The sequence below is a fragment of the Fundulus heteroclitus genome, chromosome 13 (assembly GCF_011125445.2).
Source record: "Fundulus heteroclitus isolate FHET01 chromosome 13, MU-UCD_Fhet_4.1, whole genome shotgun sequence".
NCBI lineage: Eukaryota > Metazoa > Chordata > Actinopteri > Cyprinodontiformes > Fundulidae > Fundulus > Fundulus heteroclitus.
Genome location: NC_046373.1, coordinates 5,354,682 through 5,382,378, shown reverse-complemented (window position 1 = coordinate 5,382,378; position 27,697 = coordinate 5,354,682). Strand labels below are relative to the sequence as shown.

Below are 27,697 nucleotides of genomic sequence, written 5' to 3'. Positions count from 1 at the left end.
TCACTGAAGAAGAAGCATAGACTCACTGAGATGCCTAAACATAGCAAGAAAACCGGGCAATGAATTTATGAGATACAAAAAGCAAACAGATTTTCAGATTAATAAACCACTAAGTCACATGCATACAACGCCTTGCAAAATTACTTAGAATCACTGAACATTTTCAGATTTTGTCAAATTAGAAGCAAAAACAGCATTGCATGCATTTTGTTAAGCTTTTATGTTAAAGACCAACACAAAGGGGTGCATTTTTGTAACCCAGTCTCAAATCTTTTACAGCCTTTAACAGGGTTTCGTCCAACATTCCCATGTATCTAGCACCATCTATCGTTCCATCAAGTCTGACAATTTTTGCTTTCCCTCTTCAGAAAACACATCCCCACATTATGATACCGCAGCCACCATGTTTCATTGTGTTCAAGGTGATGTCCCACGTTAATTTTCTAATACACGTAATGTTTTGTATTCAGGCCAAAAAGTTTAACCTTGACCTGAGCACCTTTTTCAAACTTTTTCGCCAAGCTGAAAGTACAGGCCACAAAGTCTTGCTGTTAATTAAAGAACCAGTGAACGATTTTTAACCACTAGGTGGGGCTTGAGCACTGTCTGTAGACCAAAACAAGCCGTGCATTAAGCCCCGCCTCTCTAGCTCTGCTCTAGCTGCAACCCAGCACCCATTTCCCCCTGGGCCTTCTCACCCATGTACACAGACAAACAGCATTACCTTTCAGAGGAACATTTCTATTCAAGAAGTAAGTAACTCATAACTTTATAATGCTGTTAGCAAGAGAACGTTTTGATCCAATGTGCTCGCCGCCATTTTGTGCCTGGTGGTAGCATTTTATGGACAGGGAAGAGTTAACCCCTGAGTGGCAGCTGCACGTACATGCCCAGCTATGTAAACAAGAGACTAGAGAACAACACAGAGAGATGGTGTGTGACATTCTACCATAGTGCACCAAAAAAAGATACCTTTAGTTCTTCACAAAACTATTTTTTTAGTTCTTTCCATGTACAATAATGACATTTTGCTTGTTGCTCCTTTTGATAATATTTTTGATAGCTCCCCCCCCCCCCCCCCAACAATGGCTTTCATCTTGCAGCACTTTCATAAAGGTCAGATCGGTGAAGTCCACAGATAACAGTTGTTATCTAAACCGTGAATCTCTGCAGCTCTTTCACAGTTATCAGGAGCATTTTGCCTGCTTCGAGTGGATGGCCATAACCTGGTAAGGTTGGTTTTGTCATATCGTTATCATCTTTGGGCGATGGACTGAACAGTTGTCTCAGAGATGAAACATACGACAATGTGTTGGTCTATCGCATGAAATCCTACTTAAGCACTGTGATGTGATTCCAATGTGACAAAAAATGTGCCGAGGCCTTCAAAACTGTTCTACAAAACAACGTTATGTTGCTTCTCCAAATGCAAAATGACAAGTTATCCAAATATGCCTCTGAAAGTGCTAAGTTTATAAAGCTAGGAGTAATCCTTGGAACTACAAGTCTAGCTGTCACACATTTTCTTTGTTATTGCTCTCGACTGTGAGCAGATACAGTGCAGGGAGGTGTGAAGCATTTATCACCCGACTAGAACCCCGGGGGGTGCAACTTTTGATGAAGTCTGACCAGAGCTTCGGAGACTATGGAGTAGGAACAGAAGCAGCAAAGCGTTTTAGCGCATACCTTATCTGCCATCTGAGGGGGCCCCCGTGCTCCCACGCCCCCCAGCTGGAGTCAAATGTTTATCATCCACTTGGAAAAATATTGTCCTTAAAAGAGGTTTTCCAGTCTTTTTTGAAAGACCGTCACTCTCTGTTTGCACTCTCAATTGCAGTTGATTTGTGGGTGCCGATCAGAGACATAATAACACCACATCCAGTCAACCACCCCACCCCCCGAAAAAAAAAAAAAAAAACCCTGCATCTCTCATTTGCTGCTTTTTTTCACCGTTTTCCTTGAGCAAACAGAATACATTTTCCATTTAGAAACACTTTGTAATCACATCTAATAAAACACGACCGACACTCTGGCCAAAACAAAAGTCACAAGTGTTAAAACATGCGTGACAGGGCCAAAACACAAGAGCTACTTTACGGTCTCTCGTGCGCACTTTAGATTGTTTTGCAGGAAAGCTTTAGCAATCTCGAGGACTGATAAAAAAAATAATAGTGTTCTCTGAGTCAACTTTGCAAAACATTAGCGTTTGTGTATGAATGATGTGTGTGTGTGTTTATATGTGAGTGGGGGGTTAACGCAGAGAGAGGGAGCGAGGGCAGGTGCAATAACATGGGGGGTGGTAGGGAACACGAGGGCAGCCAAATTCAACAACCACAGGTCACCTGGGATCACAGGATAGCCGCTCTCCCACGCCTTTTCATGCCAAACCACCCATGGACAGTTATTGAAACCTCCTGTGCAGTCCTGCAGCGCCGGTCCACATGACCTTACCATGCCGATGCACCCTTGACGTCTTGAAAACGTACCGTTTTGTATTCGGCCCAGCTGCGGTGGAAGTCGACGGAGCCGTTCCTCCGGTGCTGCAGCACCGTCCACCCCCCACCTCTGGTCTTCATGTCACAGTACACCTGTGGGGGGGGGGGGGGAAGGAGGACAATTAAAGCCGGGGCTCATTTTTCAGTCCTGGTAGAAGGAATAGGCTGTGGTAGCACGCCAGAGACAGTTTGTGTTTGAAAGGTGCCGACTTCGTGGACACATTTAGTCATTCTGCGATATCTCAACTAAAAGACTTTGAGCAACAAGAGCTGGCTGACAAGTTATTTAATCGCCGCATACACATTTGCCAGAATCGTTTTTGCTCTCTGCCGAGGACCCTGAACACTGATCCGGAGTCTGTTCTGTCTCAGACCAGATGGTGAGAGTCATTTCATTACTGTCCACCAGATGCTAACAGTACAGTGGGGCTCTTCAGCAGCTAAAAGATTAAATGTTTTCACAGACTGACCCTTGGTGTTTTTTTTTTCCTTTTTTTTTACCAAGTCTTTGCTGAGTTTTAAAAGCACAATACTTCATCGGATTTTTTAGCATGATTATTCATATTATCCGACTTGAACACCTAAGGTGTTGAGCAAAAATAATTTATATCCATCAGATTTCTCCACATTTTGTCACATCACATAGTCACATTGTTGTTTTAAACACAAACTAGTGCATTATTGTGCGGTAGAAGAAAAATGATGCATCGCTTTATTTATTTTTTATTTTTTTTACAACAGCAATCTTAAAAATGTTGAGTGCATTTGTATTTAGAAAACTTTGTAGAACCACTTTTTCCTGTTGTCTCCATTGTTTGTTGTCTCTACAGTTTGCTGCTGTGGCCACTAGTTTTGTGCATTAAATCCTCAAATATTAACACGGATTCTCAACTGGACTTAGGTCAAGCAATAATACATCTTCTATGGCTTGAATATGCCTTGTGCTAAACCATTTTGCTATTTAGGTCAAACATCTCACAGGTTTTCTTACAGGATTGCCCTGCATATTGCTCTATATCTGTCCTAATTACCACCTTATTTCTCTGCTTAAGAAAAGTATCCCCACCATATAATGCTGCTGGCACATTTGACCATTGGGATGCTGTGTTCAGGGGACTGTGCGTTGTTTTGTTTCCCACCACACACAGGATTTTGCATATAGCCTTCTTGCATGTGTTTGTTGTTTCCTACATGGCTTGTGACAAATTGCAAATGAGACTTCTTATGGCTTTAATTTTTTCCTTTCAACAATGGCATCCTTCTTTGTGGGTTGCACAACTGTTGGTTTTCCTGTTAACTGATTCCTCAATCCAGAGCTATTGACCTCTTTAGCTTCTCCAGAGTGGCCTATTGGTTGCTGCCCTGATTAAAGGACTTTATTTAATATTCATCTGACTTTTCAAGGCGAATGGTTTCACTGGATTTTCATTTAGAGGTAGCAGAGTAAAGGAGGTTGTATGTTACCTTTCCTCCCCACAACCATGTACTCTTATTTTTTCCAAGGCACTCAAAGTCAATTGAGTGCCGAGTGTATTTGTGACTAGGCAGGGCCTTTACTTTTAACATCGCAACCTCCATAACCAGTAGACTCACAAAAAGGAGGAGAGTGATGTCATGAAGAAATAAACCACACCATATCCTGTCTGTTCTTTGAGGGCTTCCATAAAAGCATAAAAACGAGGAGGGAGCCCTCAGGGTGTCACACAATGATGTGACCCAGGTGGGGTGGAAAAACCAACATCCCCGTTTGTTCAAAAATCCTAGGAGTGTGTGGTGTGTGTGTGTGTGTGTGTGCGTTGGGGGGGGGGGGGGGGGGGGGGGGGTGTTGTTGGTTGAGCGTTTTGGGTTACAGCCGACTGTTTTCTTTCTTTCCTGGCGGCACATTCTGCCAGATGGAGATGCTTGCAGGAATGACTAGAAATAAATTGTACTTATTCATCTAGCGACAGATTTGGAAATCTAGACTTGTTTTAGACATTTGAGGTGTTCTGCTGGACGTCCTCCAGCCTCCTGTACGGGTAACGAGATGAATGAGCGAGTTTCCCCCTGTGAGCGGAAGATTAAATGCTTTTTATTACTTGGATCCTTTTTGCTTAAACATGTATAATTAAATCAACAGACCTGGAAAGTGGGGGGTTTTCGTTGTTTTGTTTCTGAGCACTTTATTTGGATTTTTGTACAATGTTGTCACTTTAGGTCATGAAAGCAGCAGTGATGACTACTTATCACTATTGATTAAAGAAAAGTGGATATTTTCTTGTTTTTTTTATATAAATCATAGTTACATCTGGCATTATTAAAATTTGAACCCGTGTTTGTATGACTTTCAAAATTAGAAAGAAATGTATTAATAAAAAAGAAAGATAATATATTTTTTCTGCCAACTTTCTTCACTCTGGACACACACACCTGAAGAGTATCAAACTGTGCAGCTGCGCATAACCAGACATTTTCTGTAAAGTTTGAAGATAAAGCGGGGAACTTTTTTCATGGCGGATTCTGACCTGAGTGAAGCTCATTCTTCCTTCTGCCTGCTTAACGCGCACTGTTGCACAGGCTGTTGCACACAGTCATGTGTAGCTACCAGTACCTATGCAAGGACCAGTTGTATATCCCTGGGCACATTGCCTTGCTAAAATATCCCCAGCCCTTTACATTTTTCACATCATTACTACAAAACTACTATGCACTATATTTTAGTGGAAGTTTAGGTGTTAGATACAACTGTGAACTGAAAGAACGAGGAAGTGTGGATTCCAACGTTTTTTTTTTTATTTTACCAATACAAATCTGAAAAGTATGATGTTTATATGTATTCGGCCCCCTACACAGTAAAAAAATCCAGCATAACCAACTGCCTTCAGACGTCACATAATCAGTAAACACGAGTCCATTGGTGTGTAATTCAATATCAGTAAAAATCCAGCTGCTTTGTGAGGGCCTCAGAGGTTTGTCAGAGAACATTAGTGAACAAACAGCGTCATGAAGACCAAGGAACACAGCAGACAAGTCAAACACAAGGTTCTAGAGAAGTTTAAAACAACATTGCAACCTTGAAATATATCCCACATAGTGTTTAATCCACCGTTCGAAATTAGACGCCAAAGGCAAAACTTGCAAACCTACAGAGATCTGGCCATCCATCTGAACTGACAAGGAGAGTTTCAGTCAGAAAAGCAACTAAAGACTCATGGTAACTCTGAAGCAGCTGTAGAGATCTACAACCTAGTGGCACAATCAGAAAATAACTTTTTTTTTTCCTGACCTGTGACTTGATTAACTGCAAAGGTGACTTTTTTTGTCTTTGTCCTCTTAGGCTACATTCACACAGCAGGTCATGCTCAGTTACGATTTTTTGCTGAAATCTAACATTTTTGAGGTGGCCGTTCATACTACTATTAAATGTGACCGCTGTCATACTGCTGTCCGAACGGTTCAAGACCGCAAAGGGACCCGCATGCGCAGATAACAGATGGAGACGTTACATAGCAGCACACTATTTACGGAAGTAATAGTAAATGCAATTGTTTCTAAAAGTGCTGAATAAAGTTTTGTTAAAAAAATGTGGATACCGGCTGGCATTTCTCTCTTTCTTATTAGAAAACTGTTGCGGAGTGGGAGCCGACAATATTAAGACCAAATCATAGCAAGACGAAATAAGGTAAGAGGAAAGCAGCGCAGCTCTTAACAATGGTCTCTTATGGAGCGCTAACTGCTGCAACTGTGTTTGGATGTGTAGTAAGAGACATGAGAGAGACGTGAAAGATAAAAATGACAGCAGCTGTTTTTCAAAAAAAAAAAAAATCCGACATATGGAAGTGTTACAGATCGGATTTTTTTGAGGCTGAAAAGATCGTAATTGAGACGTTCACATTGCTGTGAAAAAGATTGCATTTGGGTCGCATTTCCCTGCAGTGTGAACGTAGCCTTACTTCAGTGATAGTCGCATGCCACATAAAAAAAAAAAACATGGCACGAACAAGAATGTTCTCTGGTCTGATGAGAGCAAAATGATCTAATTATCAAAACTATGATGCCAAAATGTAATACTCTGTGAGAAAATCTGCTAGAGTCTGGACACCTTGCAGAAGGATGACTAGATTTACATCCAGAGCTACAATGGAATGGTTTAGATCAGGGGTACCTAGCTACCAGGCTGTGGACCGCTGACTGGCTGTGGGGCTGTTATTTACCTTCATATTAAAGATTGACTTTGGAAAAGGTAAGAAGCTTCTGATGTCTGTTTCATGAGTGGCAAAGAATGTAGAAGTTGTGAAAGCTGTGTGCTGCATATGTCTATGTGAGGTGGCTCTTAAAGCACCGATTCCAGCTGTAGTCCGCGTCTTGTTAACAAACTCTTGAACGGCTATGGATTCCTTATCCACTCAAGTATGTTCCTGGTGAACATTTTTAAAATAGTTTTTCCTTCCACTTAACTTTCATTTGATATGTTTTGACCCAACATCTTGTGAGCACCCAGCTTCTTTAGCGGTGATGCTGATGGCTTATCTTCTCTGTGGAGGGTGCCTGTGGCTGTCTGCTGAACAACTCTCAAGTCAGCAGCCTTTGCAATGTCCAGGGAAGACTTAAAATTTCAGTGATATTACGTGTGTAACATTCAAATTTTGTGAGAAAAATAACGTAGGGTTTAAGCTTTAAGCCAGAGTCGTTACGCTAAAGGTTTGAAACACATGAATGTGTTCAATGCATCTACACCCTATATGGTTTTTCTTTTTTTAAATTGAATTACTGAACAAATACGTTTTTTATTATTATATTTGTTCTATTCATTGAGATGCACCTCTATGTGCCTTGGAAGAATGGACAGATGTGCGATAGGGAAATACTTGATTTTTTAATAGAAACAATATCTGAATGAAATGATTTATTTATAAACCCTTTGTCTCTGGTGAGAGTGAGAGAAAAAAAATGGCTCGCTGCTGAGAAAGTAGGCCAATTTGTTTTTGCCCCATTTTATACAGCCACCCACATTGCCAGGCACACTGGACCTGGAACCAAATTGAAATTGGCATAGATTGAAAGCGGCCTTGATTTAGGAAGGGTGGTTGGGGGTGTCGGTGCGGCGCGGGGTGGGGTGCTAACTTGTATCAGTGGAAAAACGCGCATTGGCCCCAATTGGCAGGAAACACATGGCACCAGTGTCTAACACCTGGTTGCCCACAGGAAATGAGGAGAAGAAGCTATGGGGTGGGGGAGGGGGGGCACAGGGAGAGAGAGATGCCAGCAGTAAACTAGACTAAAAGCAATGCATAGCAAACAGCTGTTTCATGGCCATTATTATTTCTTTTTTTTTTTCTCTATGTTTGTTTTTTTTCTCCTTCTGCTGAGCTCTAACAGAGAGAGCCCAGTCTAAGATCAGTGGATGTGATTTACAGAAATGATAGCCTGCTGCTGGATGCCATGGTCGACTTAGCACGATCCAGCTCCCTCGGATCAGCGGAGGCACCTTCTCTGACTTTGCATTCAGCAGTCAGCAGGGCGTAAAACTCTCGCTGCTTATTATTTTTTTGCTTTTCTGTAACAGCATGGTATCCCTCTCTACCTCTGCGCCAAAGCCTCAACAAATTACCTTGAAATCATGCTAGTTTCAGGATTTATCGACATCTTGCTGAATTCCATCATACAATGCAGCGCGTGTCTTACTGGGCTGAGAAGTTAATACAGAGAGTAAAACTGGTTTATAAACTGAGAGGCAATAGGACATGAAGTCTTCGGGAAAAAAAGTTTCACGTCACTGTTAGTTTGGTGATATTTGCAGGAAAAGGTCAATGACTTTGAACTTCTTAATCCCTGAAGCCATGTGTTATGAGGCTGACTCTGAAAAATGCAGCTGTCACTTCCCAAGGTTTTCCCGAAACAGGGTTACAGTCAGGTTGTGGACACAAATCACAAATCTCTAGGACTAAAGCAATGCAGGTAAAGAACTATCCGTGCATCATTTCCATCGACAGTTTAGACAAGAGATGCATCTGCCACTCATTCCTTATTTGGCTGTAATGCAATCTTGAAATTTAGTAACAGTGACTTCATGTTATCGTCCATTTGTTCTTCCTTTATTTTAGTTTTGCCTTATCTAGTAGCTTACAAAATATAATTTTATATATGCGCCACACGTTTTGTTTTGCAAGTAGGCCAGATGGTTCACTGTTTGTCTCTTCTGACCAAAGCTCTTTAGTTTGCTGTGTTCCCAATAGCGCTTCTGGTAAACTAATTGTTTTTCTTTCTTAGATTTACGATGTGCACGACTAATAAACACCATGTCAACAGATTCTTCCAAAGGCCGCTTATTGCCCTTGGTTTTATTTAGTTGGACTTTTTTTCAAGTCTTCTGACAAGTCTTGCGACGCAGAGGATCTGGAAGCAAATCAATTGACGGTTGTGTAAAATAGTCTAAGGCTGAAAAGTGGGGAAGCATCTCTACCTTCACGTCCTGGGTGGAGTTGTGCAGCCGTATGCTGTATAATCCGTTCTCCTTCACTCCTGATCGCAGAATCTCTGCACAGTCCCTGAAAGTGCGTTTCTCCTTCTTGGGCGTATTGGTCGTTTCTGCAGAAACACAGAAGCACGTCTTGACAGAATGATAACCAAGGGGTTCTTAAACACAGATTCACATGGCCCACAGGGTGTGAGGGTACAACTCAAAGTTGTTGAAGTCTGCTGAGTCAATTACAATTATTGCCACTATGTAGGACACAAATGTACACACCCTGCGTGAGTACATCTCTTTCTATCGTTTAAAATGTCTGTGTATGGGAATATGATGTGCTGAACCAAACGTAGTCAACCCACGGATTCTTACCCTTGCACTGGCTGACTTTTGTCAGTAGCTGCTCCACAGTGTCCGTCAGCCTTGCCTGCTGCCTCTGCAGCGCGGTGCTGTTGAGCGTCGAGCTTCCAAGTTCACCCTGGAGCTGACTGACCAGGTGACTCTGCCTCGCCAGAACGTCTTGAAGCTGCTGCTTTTCACCCTGCAGGTCCTGCAGCTCCTTCCCGTAGCGCGCCTCAAGTGCCAAAAGCCTTTGTTCCAGAAAGCTGAAGAAGAAGAAATAGGCGAGTTTTGCAACCAGTTAAAACCAGTGTTGTATAGTAATGAAGTAAAAATTCTTCACTGCTGTACTTAGGTATATTTTGGAGTATTTTATACTTTCTCGAGTGTACATTTTTGTTCATCACCACCAACAGGATAAGAAGCTGGTTCAGTGGTAAAGCAGGTTAAATTAACCTTGTGGTATAGGTAAAGCATCTAATAGCAGAGAGTCCTAATTTTCTTAACTAAATGATACCTGCAACCGCAGGTGTATCTATCAGCAAGTTTACCACTTCCTGTAGGTTAACTATCACTTTATCACTTAACCATGTTCTTAGTATACACCCCCTTTGCCTGCACTTGGTTGTGTATAATTTTAAAGTGCATTGCACTGACCTTACTTGAAGAAGGAAAACTGAAAGCTTACAAAAAGGTTGTATTTTCTGTCTAAAGTTGGTCTAAATTTCTCCTGCTCTTGGCTGTTTATATTATTTTAAGAGAGTTTGACTTTCAAAGTTTACCAAAATCTAAAAAATGTCATTCAAACATCATTTGCTTTGTTTTACTTTTTACTTATACTTTTTTATTACATTACTTGAGTACATCTATTTTTACAGTAATTTTCATACTTAAATACAAGACATTTCAGATACTTTAAGACTTTAACTCAAGTAACATTTCAGTCAGTGACTTGGACTTTTACCAAAGGTACCTATACTTTTACTTGACTCCGAGATTTCAGTACTTTATACAACACTGGTTAAAACGTAACTTGCAGTGAAAAATAAAGGTGCGAGCAGATGCATAATCTGTCCATTTGTCAGTCATTTTTTTTAGCAGATATGGCACAAAGTTACACATTTACATGAGGATGACTAATGGACATCAGGCCAGCCGTCTCACTGGGCTAACATCATATAAACACCTGTACCACAGCAGCTCACAGATGGCCCAGCATGCTAAAATGCTCAATCATGACCTGAAGGCAGCAACCTGACAGCATCAATGTGTGTGTGTGTTCGTTTTTGTGTGTGGGTGTGTGTGTGTGCGTGCGCGTGTGTGTTTCTTCATGTGGGCCCTTGTGTCTGCAGGAGTGGCACACCCTAGCTAAATGAAGATCATAAATCCCTGCAGCTTGATCTTTATGGCTTTGACTAATGACTCTGCAACAGTTATTTATTGAAACAATCCAACCACCCAGACTGAACAAGCTACTCCGATGCTCCCCGCACACGGTGAGTACATTCACTCCACATGGATCCACAGCCTCCCACGCCACAGCCATCCGGCTCAGCGTGGGGTGGATGGTGGATCGATCCAAATCAATTTTTTTTACATTGCTTCCAACTTATATTTGCTTTGTGGGGGAAATACTCAATTAAAACGGCGAAAGCAAGCTCACAAATTGTCCGTCGCCGTGTGCGTTGAAGTTTGAGGATCGGCTAGTGAGTGCGGCATGTCATGAAACCAGAACGGCAAAGTTTTAACCGTTAGGCGAGTTGATGGTATCAACGTGGTCCTTTTTTGGATCGCACAGCATCCCGAGCTATTAGAATTTTCTGCTTATGATATTCTGCTATTTTGTTGTTGTTTTAATATGCAAAGTGTACACTGCCAGCAGCCTGCTCTCCAGCCCCTTGCAGCGGGGCGTGCCTCCTGTCGACACTATTTTATACGTGATGCCTAAGAAAACAAACATGTCTCTGTGTTTTAGCTTGGCAGCGGTTCCTGTGTGCCCCGAAGCAGTGGTGGCCTTCTGACAATTATAGGTGCTCCTATTTTGTTTTTTGTTTTTTTTTTTAATTCCACAGCCACCTCTGATACTAATTTCACAAAGATGTATTAATTTGTTTAGACGGTGTGCCCTTACACCCGCGGAGAGGAACGAGGGATAAAAGAGCACAGCAGAGTTACGGAAGAGGCAATGTGTAGCAGGTTGCTGGTCCCAGGGTGCTGTGATGCCCCGCGCCCACACGGAACATATTTACGGAACAATAAACAGGCAGATCCAAAGGGTGAAAAATATTTGCACCCTCTCGCAACGTCCGCAACCCAGACGACCGCCTATTCCTAGAGAGCTGCGTGGGAAACCCCTTACTAACAAGCGCGGCCCACACAATCGCAGACACCCACGTTTTGCAGAGCCGCACAGTCTTATAAGTCAGTGCCCTACTGTTAAAAATTGTTGAGGTGTTTCATTATAATTTTATAGTTGCATCAGCGGCTGTTTCATGAAGGGTGTTTAAGGCTGGTGTTTACAACTACTGGAGAAGCGTGCCTATCCCTCTGTCGGCCCACACAAGAACAGTACTGCATTGATTGCAGAAATGTTCAGATTTCATTGAAGAAAAACAAGTTTCTCATATCAGTCCAACACATTCTTTCATAATAATGATCTCCAAACAGATGAACTGCATTTTTTTCATGTTTTTTTTGGAGAAAATAAACATTGGATCCAAGTCCCATTGATATATAGATTTATTTATCGACACCGCTTTATGTGGATACAAATTATGAACCCTTTAATGGAGGTCTCTCTTACTTTATTATTCATCGGGTATTTTTTTTGGAAGCAACCACTTCCCTTTCCAGTTTATCCACAGGGAAACACGCAGGATGGTGGAAAGACAACGTGTCTTAAAGTAATGTTTCTCATCGTTTTGTTGGTTGTTTACTTGTTAGTAAAAGGAGATTCATAATCAGCCTAAATGGTAATTAGATCAAAGTATTGAGCAAAGTGATTCTGACTTTGAGGCACAAATTACAGAGATTTTCAAAGCACCAGTAGGGACAGCAACAAAAACAATAGCAACAATATTTGGGTGGAACGGGACACTGAGAAGTGACATAAATTCAGTGAAGGGCCACAAATGACGGTTTGAATATACCATTTTGTAAAAAATATTTCTTATTGTCATACTTAATGTCATCATCATTTCATCTATGTGAAATATCCATGAGGACCGAAACTGTGCTTGTGTCTTCGCAGGATCCCCTTCTGTGAGTCAACAGGAAGTTGGTTCCTCCACTTGGTCCACTGGCTCGGCATCAATGCAAAAAAAAACAAAAAAACCTCTCTACATTTGCATTGTGTGAGGGGAAGTGCCAAGACAAACCGAGCAACCTTTAGTAATTCTGATAACATGTTGTGCTTTTGGCTTTCTCAAAATATTTGGTCCACTTCTGGTCCACCCTACCCCCTTTTCCCAGGTGACACAAAAAAACTTGCACGGCCTTATGTGTCCATGATGTGACCGACGGGATGTCATCTAGGGAAACATAATTATGCCATGGTGAACTCTGCCACCCAATGGTCCCAAATGGGACAATATGAGGGAAATGTCTTTCGTGTGTCGTCCATAAAGCTACAGTTGTGCTCTGACACCTTGTCAGGAGTGACAATAGCGGTACCAACACTGCCCCGCGGGTCCTTCTGCGAGCTGAGAGGAAAGCGGGGGTGATGTCACGCGGCAAAGAAAGGGTCTTATATTCCGTGCATCACACCGGCCAATTACATCCACCCCCACACCTGGATGTCCCACCCAGACAAAACGAGAAAAGTGGACATGTCTGGGCAAAGTAGAATGTTTGGTCACCCAACTTTTAGAGTCTCCTGTGACAAATTAACTCCAGGGGAGAGGTCAGACTATAAACAATTTCAAAGACCACACCAGGTGGTCCAGCCTTGGCTCCTGGGGCTCAGCCAGACTTTTTTTCCCCCCTTGTTTACCTGTACGTCTTGCAGGAGGAGAAGATGAGGTGTTCGCAGGATGGTAGGTAATGCTAGTGGGTTGGATATGCTGTTTCGTGGCATTATCAGCTTTCCGGACTAAGAAGGTCACTTCCATGAGGGATTCCATAATGTTATTACTGGTTTTGCAATACTTGCGTAGAATTTCCATGTATACTGTAAAAGCTGAGCATATGTGTGATATATCTTATGTCTGAGTTGTAGTGAACAGAACTTCTTTAAATGTTCAAAGGCTCAGTTGTAGTCTGTGAGCATATCTTTGTTTGCCACTGAAATAGAAGCTTATAAATAGCGTGACGTTGATATCTATTTACCACCAGTTCGACGAAAATATGTATTAAACTTACAGCCCAACTCTATGATGTATGATTTTATAAAGATACAATACACCACAATTACACATAATATCTCCAATCTATTCAAATCCCCACAAAAGCATCATCATTTAGTGATAAGTTATTTCATAAACTGTACAATGCATAGGAAATTAAAGACATTGGGGGCAAAGGGCAGAACAGCCCATTCAATAAAGCTGTTTTTCCTTGAGGTCTTGAAGGTGTTGACAGTTCACCACTTACGTTTCTGCTTTGACTATTCAAAGTAAAGTTTTAACCCAACAATGTGCTGTTTGGCCACAAGGTTGGAGGTGTATTTCATCAGCTCTTTGAAAGGAAAAAAGACTGAAAAATGGCACTATTGCCAGCAACTAAGGCCAAAGTGTACATGAAAGAGATACCAGGCTTGACCACACAGGTGTTTTCAGGGAAGTAAAGAACTTAAGTAGACACAGCAATAAAAAAAAAAAAACCTGCATGACCTGCTGTTACCCAAACCGACCCTGTGATTAGCCATTAGCCAAAGCAGTCTATAAGCACTCAAGCTAACATTATGAGTCTAGAAAAGAACTGTCTTCTTGCTCACCTGTTTTTTTCACTGAGCCGTCCGATTTCTTGAGTCTGTAGCAGAATGTGTTTCTCCAGACGGTTTGTAAAGAGTGAGTACTCAAGCAGCTGGATCTCTAGGCGACTTGTCTGGTTTAACACCTAAAGATCCACAGAGAGCAAAAAGATTCAAATCAGCCTATCGCACCACGCAAAGATAAAGGCATAAAGTCAGGTGATCGTCAGGTGAACTCCTTAAAAATGTCCTTAAACAACCTCACTCGACACATCACAAATCCCATAATTTGTCTCCTCTGGTCTTGTAATCAAAACTTGAGTAAGACTGATCTCATATGTCCTGTTTTGAAGTTGCAGATGAAACACAGAGTGGAACAAAGCAGCTTGACTATTTGTACAGGTTGCAATTTTATATCAACTATGATAAGAGAAAAAGGAGAGGCAAAATAGCCCAATCTGTAATAACAAGTCTGGCATGATTGAAGTCACATCTGTGTTGTGCTACTGAGCTTTATGTTTTAATTGGCTTGTTGTCAGTCACTACTTGCAGCTCATTGTGTCAATCATGGTCTGTGGGACCAAATACCAGCTGTTTTAAAGTGGCTGCCTCCAACTTTGGGCACGGCTTCCCAGCAGGATGCTTCTGATTTCAATTTAATTAGATATTCTCAAAAGTGCTTTTACACAAACATAATTTGTTTTTGCTGAAGCGTGACCCATGACAAGCGTTTCATTTGACTTGGCAGCAAACAAGTTATCCTAGGTCAACCTCAGCCCCGCCTTCTGAACTCACTCACCTGGGTCTCAACATCTGTCAGTTTGCGAGTCTGCTCTGCTGATTGGCTCAGGAGGTTGGTTCCCATCTCCAGCATGGCGGCTGTCTGGGTGTGCACTGTAGACCTCTTTATTTCCTCCACACCAGAGCGCACATTCTCCTGGATGAAGTTTTCTAGCTATAAAGACAAAAATATGACAATATCCTTACAGATATTATATTGCATGATAGCATGATGGGTTGTAAGGGACCAACCATCAACACGGTTTTTGGGAACTCGATCGTCGCAACCAAAAACAACAGTATGAATATTTTGAAGCCCTTAAAGGTTTGCTGAAGATTATTTAACAAATGGAATTATTATTAAGAACAAAGAACACATCAAACAGGGTGGGGATAAAGTGTGGAGATGTTTTCCCAACTGTAACTCTATTAATATATGGCCATTAAACTAAACTGAAAAGGAGGGAGATGATTAAGAAAGCAGGAAAATGCTGATGGTAACTATGCAGGAGCTACAAAGATCCACCTCTGAGTTGGGACAGTCCAGTGGTTCTCAAATGTTTTCTGTTGCGCCCATGTTTGCAGAAGGCCAAGATGTACAAGCAGTCGGTCCACCCCACCATTCCAACAAAATGGGTCAAAAATGTAACTTTACAGCATACCAAGATTCAAGAAGCTTTACTATCATTATGTAAAACCAATATTTTTTGGACCCATTGCTATATATAACAATGGGTTCTAACAACTAGAATGTTTAAACATTGACACACTTTTTTTTTAACTATATAACATTATCAACTATATATGGCTTTTAGGCCGCCTCATACCTGCTGTCAACTTTTAACTAGCTCTTACCCTTATTTGGCAAAAATAACATCAAGCCTTTAATATTAAATATTAAGTTTTGTTCTGTTTTAGGAGTTTATTAAATGTCTTCATCATCCTACTGACTGCAGGTACAGGCCAAACAGCAGGGGGTGCTGTTGTCACAATGAGAATGACTTAGAATGCCTGTACTTTCTGGACAAAAAAGGCAAGGATGTTTTTGGCTTTAAAAATATTAACACACACATACACACCCCTAGGTATTGCAGTGGAAAAGTTCAAATGGTATGAATATTTTTAAAAATGCTGTGTCTTTTCATCTACTTCTTGCCATGTGACCCTAAATAAATGGCAGAGTATATTTTATGTTCGCAAAGAAAATTACTATAAATTAATATGCTTGGGGTTTAAAAACAATATACTCTTATTCAGGGCCATGGGGATTGTCCAGAGAACCAATGATCAGTTACAGGTCCAGAGACAGAAAGAAAGGCGCAAACAGAGTTTATTATTGTGTTTCACACTAAAAATAATATGGCATTTTTTTTTTTAATGGAGTTTAATCTAGCTCGGGTAAATCCAACTTTTCAAAATAAACTTGGTCAGCATGTTCAAAATAAAAGTATAAGTCAAACTCTTGTTCTGCATCTATAAATTTGACAATTTTGTTTACAACAAAGCAAAGTGCCTTTGCCAACTGGAGACTTTTAACTTTTATAACTCTTTTGGGGGAAAGACATCTTTACTCATTAAAGCAGACTAAGAAATCAAGTCTCAAATGAGAAAGCGCTCAATATCATCTGGCTCGTGGTTGTCCAGTGAATTGGAATTTGAGTTCAAATCATAATATAATTATTTGTCAGGTGTATTTTTAAACATAAGAAAATCCAGCCTAGATAAATAGGGTAATGATAAAATATGACCATGAGACTGTATATGGAATAGTTTTGTTTTTTTCTGTTTATTTTATGTAACAGGAACAGTAACTGATTCAAGTAGGCAAATAGTGGTGTCTCCAGAGCAACACTTTGACTTGGGTTAATTTATCTTTTTTAATTTATCCCTTTCTCAAGTACATCTTTTTCAACTTTCACACTATTTTAAAGTGTCCCTTTTTGCTCTTGCATGTAGTCATATATTACATTAGACTAGTTTAGGGCAACTTGAAGTGCAGAGGGGGGACAAATCTGTTCACAACAAAGGATCTGAAAAGATTACTTAGTGGATTAAAGCCATCTCCTCTGGAAAACCAAAAATCCCTGCCTTCTAATCAGATTTACAAGTTCAAGCTGCTATCAGCTGATCATCCAAGTCGCCGTATTACAGCCTTTGTGCCGGAGCTCAATCCGGAGGTCTTGATAGGCTTCATTCCCACCCCTCGCCAGTTGCATTAATTGAAGCTTTGTCACAGGCTGCACTATGTGGCCAGATAAAGCACTTTTGGGATGTAATGTAATTCATTGCTGCTCTGTAGAACAGGGTCCGAAGAGGGATCAGTGCTGAGAAAACTGTAGGAGTTGGATCAAGAGATTTCCTAATCACTGAGCAAACAGCTTCACTTTCTGTCTTTCATAATTACAAAAGACAGAAAGATTTCTGCTTGGTGTTATGGTGTATGACAGTGATTAATGGAGGCATAATAAGATGGATATGATGGTGAATAAAACTGAGAAAAAACTGAAAAATGGGGATTTAATGCATTGATTTTTCTGTGCTCCAACCTAGGGTTTACAACTTAATTAACTTGAAAAGGTGAAAACATTCTTCAAAAGTTTTCATGTGCACCACTAAAATTAAAAAAGTGTAAACTGATTTTTTTTCTATCCCTTACAACTTTATTGACTTCACGTTTCAATGCATTCATACGCTTTCTTTATCTGGTTAATCATAATTAGAGCCATAGGAAGGGCACTAGGGTTTATTTAAAAGTCAAATATCTGGGCTGCAGAGATGACACTTCAGAATAACATGACCTGGATTGCACAGTTCTCGACAAGCACTGCTTATCCACCTCTTTTTCTTTTGTCACACTTATACTCTCTGTCTGCTTGTATTGTTAGTTCACCTATCATAATTCCCATTAGGTGTTAATGTGTCTTTGGTGCTGGGTCAATTTGCCCCTTCACTAGTTTGTACCCAGTATTTACAATGTTTGTAACAAGATGCTGCATATCTTGTTGCAAGCATTCTCCTATCAAGAGTGCAGTCTCTTCGACCATCATCTGTTGGAGTAGCATCAGAGTTAGTGACTAAAGAAAACTCTACAAGCTGTTAAAGCAGTTTGGTTCTCGTTTGGGGACTGTTCTTGAACATTTGGAGATGCCTGTCGAGTGATTCATCATAAAATTGGGAACATTAGGGACAACCTTGGGAACCCTCTTTATCAAACTGATACAAAAACAAGTGTCTTCAGTCAGAGGTGTCTTCAGAAGTTCTGGGGGTATCACTATATTTATTGGTTGTTCCACATGTCAATCATTCTGACGTTTTCATGTAATGCCAGTGTGCGTGCACATTCCTTGTTAGTTTCTGCTGGTTGGCTGCGTATACGCACTTCTAATGTTTATGTATCCAGTTAGCTTAGTGGTTAGCTTAGCTGTTGATTTTATCTCCACTGCTCTTTGAACATGGCTGACATTCTCAAGATGCCAACCACATACAAGTTTATGAAAAGAAGAGGAAGGCCTCTGTAGAATGAAGTAAGACTAGAGTGGATTTGGGAGAGTTTTTTTCCACATGATCTCCCTGAAGAGTGGAAGAGCAGCTAAGATGGTCTTGTGCATGCGCAGTTTTTTGCTCGAGACAGCATGCAACCTGTTCTGGGCGGGAGGGTAGAGAAATCGGCTGCTGCTGCTTCTTGTCTTGTGACGCTGCCTGCAAATCTTCATCATCCACCAATGTTCGTCCTGTAACATTACCATGGTTGTTTGTTCCGTCATCTACTCTTGACCTTTTCGGTTGATCTTTCGGGCCGAAATATCACAAAATACTTGTCATATGTTGACGTTCATGCTGCCACACATTCTCATTTATTACTTGGTTAGCTAGCAGCTGCTCTTTCAGGTAAATAGCTAGATCCAGTAGGTTAGACTATTGTTTTTTGCGCCATCTACTGTCTGGACTCGGGAGTTGGTATTAGTTTACTTTAACCGCTTCGAGCAGAAAACGTATTAATACTCTTTAAAAACAAACAAAAAATTAAATAACAAATGTGAAGGACAAAAGACATGTATTTATATTAGGGCTGTCAAACGATTAAAAAATTGAATCGATTAATCACATAATGTCGATAGTTAACTCGAGATTAATTGCAAATTAATTGCATTTTTTATCCTTTTATTTCTGAAAGTGTAATAGCCTGTTTGGGCATTTTAATATGCAATTTTGCAATAAATGACACTAATAAAATGCATTCTTGTACAAAAATATTTTTATTTAGTTATTTTTCAAGCACTTTTGAGAATTGGAATGAAGACATCCTGGTGCCAAATATTAAACTCTGGACTATGACGGCTAAATGACTAAAACATAAATGACCAGAGGGGGGGACGTCACAAACAAAGGGGGGGTAAATCACCCCCCCCCCCCCACTCCCCCGGCAAATCGCACCCAGTATATATATATATATATATATATATATATATATATATATATATATATATATATACATATATATCTTCCCCAGGAGTGAATGCTGCTTGTCGGGACTTTGATGCAATCAACTGGTTTCCTTATATAGGACATTTTTGACCAATCTGTATAATCTGACCCAATCTGTATAATATGATTGAACTTGATTTTGTAAAGTGCCTTGAGATGACATGTTTCATGATTTGGCGCTATATAAATAAAATTGAATTGAATATATATATATATATATATATGTATATATATATTTATTTATTTATTTAAGAAAATGTGTACTTGTTCTGAAGATAAGATTTATTTTTGCTTTATTATCAAATTGTTGTAGTTATTGGTAACTTTGGCAAGATAAACAAGATTGCGTTTTATTTTATTTGCAATATTAGTGGACGATAAACTTTAAGGCTTTCAGGCAAATACCCAAGTTACAAATTCTATTCCCGGCACTTTGATCTCGTTGCAGAGTTTCTAAAATAGCATGATCCACACAGCCTCTTAAGAGCACTAACAAACGCAGACTCACATTCCATTACCAACCCCTCAGGGCAGTAGAGGGCCATGGGGACGAGGGTGGGGGGTGTTGGGGTTTAGTCCTAAGGAAAACGAACATGGGGTCTTTTCTTGGAAATACTAGAAAAAGAATCTGGAGCATTAATGCAGTCCTTGGAGATTTCTCTGCAGAACATGGTGGATTAGTGTGGGCGCTCCTAATTTTGCATGTGTGGAGGTATGTTTCCTTTCAAGGGGCTTGGGTAAAATGCTCACAGAGAGGGTCGTAGTGGCCCCCGAGGGAGCCTTGAATGAGACCGTGCAGAGTTTCATGGAGACACCAACCCACCCACCCACACACACACACACACACACACACACACACACACACACACACATGCACGGATGAAGCCCTTCCACATACAATTTATCCATTTCTCTTTGGACCCTAATGCAGATAAGCTTAATGAGCCTCACGAGGTGCTGAAAAGGCTTTGCCGTCTGGGGTCAAAAGTCAGAATACTCTCGTGCATAACTAAAAGACTCTCTTAGGGGTCATGCAATGTTTATGTGGAAATCCCACCTTAAGTGCGATCATTTATGCATCGCTTTGGCCTGGTGGGGGTAACTTGTAGATAGGCTTGAAGCTTTGTGTTCATTCCAGATGTTGTGTGGAAGAAGTTGGCTAAGGAGCATAGTGTGTCAGCGGAGCTTTTTCTCTGGATGTGAGGAAGATTTAAACCGTGTCTCCTTCATAGCGGCTTACATAACAAATGTTTTATTTCATTTTCTTTTTTCAGTTGTCAGGAACACTGGTGAAATAAAAAGTGAAAACATTCAACAGGAACAAAGCAAAGAGAGATGTGCCCATGGAGAGCGTGATATATGATTTATCGCTGCAGCATGAGCGCTTTCCTTCTGCAAGTATACGGCCTTACAACATTGGTTAATCTGAAACTCAAGCCTTTACGCTTTGTATCATACAGTAGTTGGTGTGGCCAGAACAGTACAGTAATACAGTACTGTCAAGTAATACATTTATACCGTTTGCTCTTTTACGCAGTGTTTCTTCACAATGTCATACTTCAATGTATGTTGCTGGGATGTTATGAGTTAGACTAACACAAAATAGACAATGGTATGAAATGGAAGGAATGTTTTACACTTAAAACAAAATGTTTTACGAAAAAAAAATTATAATTTTGGAAACCTTTCCACGAAGCAATCATTTCTGCACATAAGAACATAAAACAACTACAGGCAAGGCAAGGTTATGCAGAATATTCTTTTAGAGGATTTTTTTTCGGCTTGAAAAAATCTCTTTTTTTCTTTTTTATTCACCAATTAGCATATACAAAACAAACATTACAGGCTAACCATAATGCTGATCTGCAAAACAATAAATAATCAAATATACATTTTGATGTTGATTTGTATCCAGCCTCCTGAGTCAATATTGTGTAGAACCACCTTTCGTCGCAGTTACAGATGAAAATGTTTAAAGGTATGCCTCAACTTTCTGCATCTAGAGACGTTTTCTCATCCTTCTTGGCAAACTAGATCAAGCTCAGTCAGATTGGATGAATATTGTGTATGCATATAAATGTTTAAGTCATGCCACTAGATTCTCAATTAGATTTTGGTCAGGACTTTGACTGGAGCATTTCAACGCATGCCAATACTTTGATTTAAGGTCTTCCATTGTAGATCTGGCTGTATGTTTAGGATTGTTGTCCCTGTGGAAGGCGAATCGCTGCACCAGTTTCAGGTTTTCTTTCAGTTTTGCCCTGTATTTATCTCTCTATCCATCTCCCTGTGAACTCCAACCAGCCGTCTTGTCCCTGCTGAAGAAGCCCATCCCCACTGTATGAAGCTGACACCACCATATTTCACTTTTGTGATGGTGTGTGCGAGGTGATGTACAGTGTTAGTTTTCCTCAGCAAACTGTATTTGTCATGTCTGTCAACAAGGTTAATTTCCGTCTCCTTTGGCCAGAGCACATATTCCCCAAGTTCGCTATATGCCATACAAGGCTCTTGAGAAACTAAGAATGTGTTTCAACAATGCCTTAAGAATCATTTTCCTTCTAGTTCACATTTATGATCCACTTTGTTTTAGTCTGGCAAATGAAATCCCAGAAAAAAAACAGCGGTGCTTCAAAAGCGGCAAACATTTGAAAAAATAGTAAAGCAGTTGGAATAGTTTTGCAAGACACCTTGATTTCCTTTTTTGATGGCAAGTCAGAGCCAAGTGTAAATAATAAGAGCAAACCCTATTCTAATTTGTCACAGTATTGCAGCTCTTTTCTTCGTAATTTAGCTGATTATGATATTCATTCCATCCGTCCATTGGATGGGGACAGTGCTGGGTTATATCCTGGTCAGGTTGCCCGTCTCTCACAGGACGATACAGAGACATGCAGGGCAATTAATTATGCATTCACACATTCATGCCAAACAGTAATTTAGAGTGCTTACAGAAAATAAAAAAAACATGAATTTAATGCTTCGGAAAATTTGAATATCTTGAAAAAGTTAAATATTGGACACACAGTGTATCACATCCTGATCAGCTAATTAACTTAAAATGCCTGCAAAGGTGTCCAGAGCCTCTAAATAGTCCCAGTCTGGGTCAGCGGACTATACAATCAAACGGAAGACGACTGACTTGACAGGTGTGCAGAAGATGGTCACTGATCCCCTCCACAAGTATGGTAAGTAACAAAAAGTCATTGTTAAAGTAGCTGATTGTTTACAGAGTTCTGATTTCACGCATATTCAAAAAAAGTTGAGTGGAAGGAAAAAGTGTGGTGGAAAATTGTGCAAAAGCAACATCAATACCCGGCCTTTCAAGTAAAATCATTTCAAGACATTTCCCATCAAGGAGTGGACCGTTTCAGCACATCAGGAGCCACTGTGCATGGACAAACCCTAACTTGAAAATTTTTCACATCAAGCCCCTCCTGAATCAGAGACAACCAATGTCAGAAGTGTCTTATCTGTGTTAGTCCACTGTGTTTTGTGATTTTCACAGTCAGTGTAAAATGTTCACACTGACACACCATCTAGTGGGGTGCTAAACAAACGACTTTGTCCTTAAGTGCGTAATAACTACTACAGAAGCCGCTGAGTATCATAAATGTGACAATGTAAACATTTCATCCATGTATTAGCTACTGCTAATAGCTAATAGCTATTTCATGTGAAATTATTTTGGCACTTTCGCACTTTAGTTTTTCTTGTCTTGGTTGCTTTCTCTTTCCTCTCGCTGGGCAAAGAGGTGGTCCTCCATTTCAACAGAAAATGGTAATTAGAATGATCTATGGTCAACTTTTCTTGTTTTCTGCTCCTCCTCCACTGACGGCATGTCTTCATTTTGAAGACAGGAAAAACGAGTAAGGCTGACAAGTTTGGCCCCTTTCGGCTTTTGAAATCAGAAATAACCACGCAACAGTGGATGCACCGACACCTATGTATTTATAAACTACTGATTCTAAGTTATGAGAAAACTTTCATTTGTGATGGAATGTTATTAGACTTTGCCAGAATATGTATTTATAAAAGCAATACTGTATTGTTGCTAATTAAAAGCCAAATTAGTTTCACACTGTCGCTTTAAACGACCCTCTGCTGACAAGCTTTATGGAAATGCTAATTTCAATTTCTAGCAGGTCTTGGCACCTGCCCACACAGGGTACTAAAGCTAATTCAATAACTATGGAGTTACTGTGCTTGACTCGATCCACCTGACCTGAAACGCATAGAGAATTTATGTGGTATTTTCAAGAGGAAGACGAGAGACATCGGACCCAACAATGCAGATGACCTGAAAGCCACTATCAAAGCAACCTTTTGAATTTTTTATATTATTATTTCTAAGCCATAAACTTCAGAATAACAAGAACTACAAGTTTGAAGTGTTCTACTCTGTGAATCATGAACATATATGAGTTTCACTTTCTGAAATGGGTGATTATGATTATTATTATTTTTTTTTAAATGTACTTTAGTGCTCCTTTCTCCACTTAAATGCTGTAATAAAATCATTATATTTGCCCAAGGTCAGTGTAACTCAGCACTGTAGCACATACACTGACAAACATCTAAGGCATTGGTGTCCCCCTTAAATATTCTGTAAATAGTCCAAATAAGAACCAAGAGATGATTGAAGAGCATTTGTCTGTCCGTCAGTGTGCGCTACAGTGGCCAAATACTGATTCTGTGACCTTAGCTGTAAGAAGTCCATGGTGAATCCCCTTCTAATCCCATCATTTCAGTGCATTCACCCATAATCTGAGCTAAACAGAGCTGCCAAGACGAAATATCCAGTAAGGAGACATAAACGAATGTGTTTCCCCCAGAAAAAAAACAGGTTTCTCACTGACATGACATATTATTATGTAAATTGGGTTTGGAAAGATTTAGGCTGACCTTGGCTTGTAGGCAGACTAAAAATGGTGTTTACTTGTTGCCCAATATAGGGGTTTAACTGTGCGAGACATTTTTGGCAGAACTGCATGCTTTCAAACTCCTGTTTCATACAAACAAAGTTATGGCTTTTTGGGTTTTTTTTGAACACTGAGAACACCATTGATACGCCAGACATTGTTAATGGCACCAGCTAGGAAGACAGGAAGCGTCCAGGAAATCCCAGCCTTATCAATAATAAAGGTCTGTCAACAAAGGTAAAAAACGTTCTCCTGTGGGAGACCCTGTGCTTTGATTTACAGTATGTTTGTCTAAAGATCTGCAGGACTCAGTAAGATATAAATAATTATATATAGGAAATGAGGAGGAAAAGGAGAATGCATAGAAGATTGTCAGCTAAAGGGGAACTCACATAATGAGCATGAAAGAGTTTTGTCAGTTGGCGCCTTTGAGACACATGGATCGTTTTACCTCAAGTGTTGCTGCTTCTGATTAGAGCAGGTTTTAAAAAAGGACTGGACACCTTAAAGTGTTTCCAAACAGACAATGCCAGTATGTGTTGTGCAATAGAAGGTGAAAGGCCCATCATATGCGTGTTGCCCACAGCTAAACACTTCTGAGATCTTACCTTCTGCAGCCACAGAGTGTTATTCTCCATGGTGCTCTCCAGAGTCTCCAGCTTCCGCTCCTGCCACGAAGGCCCTTCTTGTTGTCTAAAACGGTCCTTGGCATCGCCTTTGTCAGGCTCAGCATCGGGTGGCGAGTCTCTCTGCAGGGTGTTTGTCACCTGGAAGTCCTTCAAAGGTTGGCAATGCTCCACCTCGGGGAGGATGAAGGTGTATGTGCAGGGGCCGTGCTGCACGCGATGCTGCTGACGCTGGGAGGCCATCCCTGCGGTCAGCAGGTAGGCCAGGTAGACAAGAGTCAGGGAGAGGAGGTGGCCCATGTCGCGCCAGAAGAAGGGAAAAGGGAAGCAGGGAGGGGAGGGGAGGAGGAGGTTTCACCACCTGGTCAGGTGGATGAGTTGAGTCTGCGTTCTGTCTTTTGCGGGAAATTTCCTTCTACACTTTTGCAGAATCTGCCTCCTGCTTTACTTTCTTCCGGTTTCAACTCCTGTTGCCCTGGTCACTGTCTTAGAACTCTTATTTCTCCTTATCTGATCAGTCCTCCTGTTTTCTTCTGCATCCCGAGTCTTCTCCTGGTAAGTTTTGCCCTCCCGCTGTTTTGCGTGAAGGCAGACCGAAAAACATACAAACACAGGAAACAGAGGATTGCTCCGTAAAGCAAGTCCAGTGCTCAGCCAGCAGAAGCAGCTCTTGCCAGGAAGCCAAGAGCAGACTCCAGACATTTATCACTCTTCTAAAATGTTTCTTGCCTCAGAGAAGTCCTTTGAAGCTGCTGGTGTCCAGGCGCCGGTCTTAGAGGAGACGAAGGAGCAGAGGTATCGTGGCGAGTGGCCTGCTTTAGGATTTTGGCTGTAGTGGTAAAACCCTAGAAAAACAGGGAGAAGGGAAAGGAGAGAGAGGCGTTGCGTCTCTACATGCGTGCAACCCCACACATACACACATCCTCACACAACGCCTTTGCTCATAATCACTCAACCAGCCTTCCCTCTTTTACTTTCTCCCTCCCTTTTACGGTACTCCAGTTTGGGGGGTTAGAAGAGGAAGCTACAAAAATACACTCGGAGCACCACAAGAGAAAAAAAAAAAAAAAAGTGGGAACTTTCTGTCAAAACTTTCCCCTCCCTCTCAGTCTCTGCCACACATTTCATTCTGCCTTTCCGCCTCTAAAGATCAGCTTTGATTCAATGACAGGGCTATTACGAGACGCAGTATTTCATCAGCAGTTGATAGAAGGTTTGCGAAGAATGTATACCAAGTCCACATGAGCACGATAGGAATTTGATGTGTTTTGATAAACATTGTGCTTGGTTAACTAAATACAGACCAATAATACAGTTTTACTGTCTCCAAATGCTGTTGGGAGTGTTTTGCCCTCTGCTGTAAGCCGAATTCATGCAGTTTTTCTGTCAACACAGTTCAGAAACTAGTTTATTGTCACTCTGAATGGATTTTCGAAGATAGTCTACTGTAATGATTCTTCTGCTACTTCTGTTTTCATTTTTAGCTCATATTTTGTAGGAAAGGGAAACTTAAAAAAAACAAAAACTATATTTTTCCTTAGTGTGTGTTGGATTCAAAATGGGTTTTCACTTATTCTGAAAACTGTGGCCTCACCGACTTTAATTTTTTTTTAACCTTATTGACTTCATGACTGTGCAGTGAGAACAGCATGCTCATCCTTGTCAAAATAAAGCCCGACTGAAAGCTGCACACCAGGGGACAGAAAAAAGAGAGGAGTCATATTTCCATGTAATAGTGAAAAAGGGTTTGCATTTGTGTTTCGTCACAAAAAGCTCACCCTTTTTTTTACCTATTGAAAAGAGCATTTATAATATGGGTTAGAATTGGCATTCATTTTAAAACAAAACTCTGTTTACATTCATTTGTTCGTCAAGGTGGATCATTCCTAAAACGCCGTTCAGTGCTTTGGCCGCATCCGACAAACAGATCCGGTAAACCAAAATGAGTTGTTGCAGGAAGGTTATGGCGGAGGTTTCTGTTAAATCTTTAACTTTCACCTGCGGGAAAGATTTTTTTACACAATCTGAGGAAGGTTGGGGACATGAAGTCTGATTTGGCCAGGTTCAGGGCCTAAACTGAAAGTCAGGCTGGAAGGAGCTGCATCTACTAGGTTAGTGGTTCTTGTTGCAACAGCCAGTGACAAATTTGTCGCTGGGACACCAGCTGTGATAAAGGCTGTCCAGCTGAAGAAAGAAGCCTTTATGATTTGGCTATCCTCCTGGACTCCACAAGCAGCTGACAAGTAAGTGATCAAAAGCACCATGGTTACTGTGGTTGCAGATTAAAAAGAATGACGTGTGAAGAATATTCTGCTTGCCTCAAGGAAGTCCTGGAAAAAAACTGTAAGGCCCACCTCAGCCTATTTTGGTTCTGGGTGGGAAACTGCAGCTTGGGGTGGAGGAAATCGTCGAGTAGGGGAAGAAACACTTTAGGGTTGTTCTCAATTTGCTAACTACCGGTGAGGAGGCAGATATTACCCCCTTACCTCGTCACAGGTTGCTGAGGTTATTAAAAAGCCTCCACGTGACATGGCACCAAGATAAAATCATTTTCCCAAAAATGATGAAGTGGTTGGTGTGGGACAGCGTGGCAGACTTGGATCGTGTCCCAATTAAAAATACTTTTGCTTAATTATCTCTTAAATCCGTCCCTACCGGTACCAGTATGAGCGGAGTGACACTCTTTTGCTATC

General features: G+C 40.8%; 1 protein-coding gene across 1 annotated transcript in view; it reads right to left on the bottom strand.

Moving 5' to 3' along the window:
• The window catches only part of angpt2b (angiopoietin 2b), a 34,631-nt gene extending 9,235 nt beyond the window's left edge, over window positions 1-25,396 (bottom strand). The window contains exons 1-6 of the mRNA XM_012874484.3: window positions 24,987-25,396; window positions 14,991-15,146; window positions 14,216-14,337; window positions 9,316-9,548; window positions 8,938-9,062; window positions 2,487-2,588 (exon numbers count right to left, since the gene is read on the bottom strand). Coding sequence (XP_012729938.2) covers window positions 2,487-2,588; window positions 8,938-9,062; window positions 9,316-9,548; window positions 14,216-14,337; window positions 14,991-15,146; window positions 24,987-25,304 — 1,056 coding nt within the window. The 5' untranslated portion in view covers window positions 25,305-25,396. The remainder of the gene's footprint in view (window positions 1-2,486; window positions 2,589-8,937; window positions 9,063-9,315; window positions 9,549-14,215; window positions 14,338-14,990; window positions 15,147-24,986) is intronic.
• Between the last annotated feature and the right edge of the window lie 2,301 nt (window positions 25,397-27,697).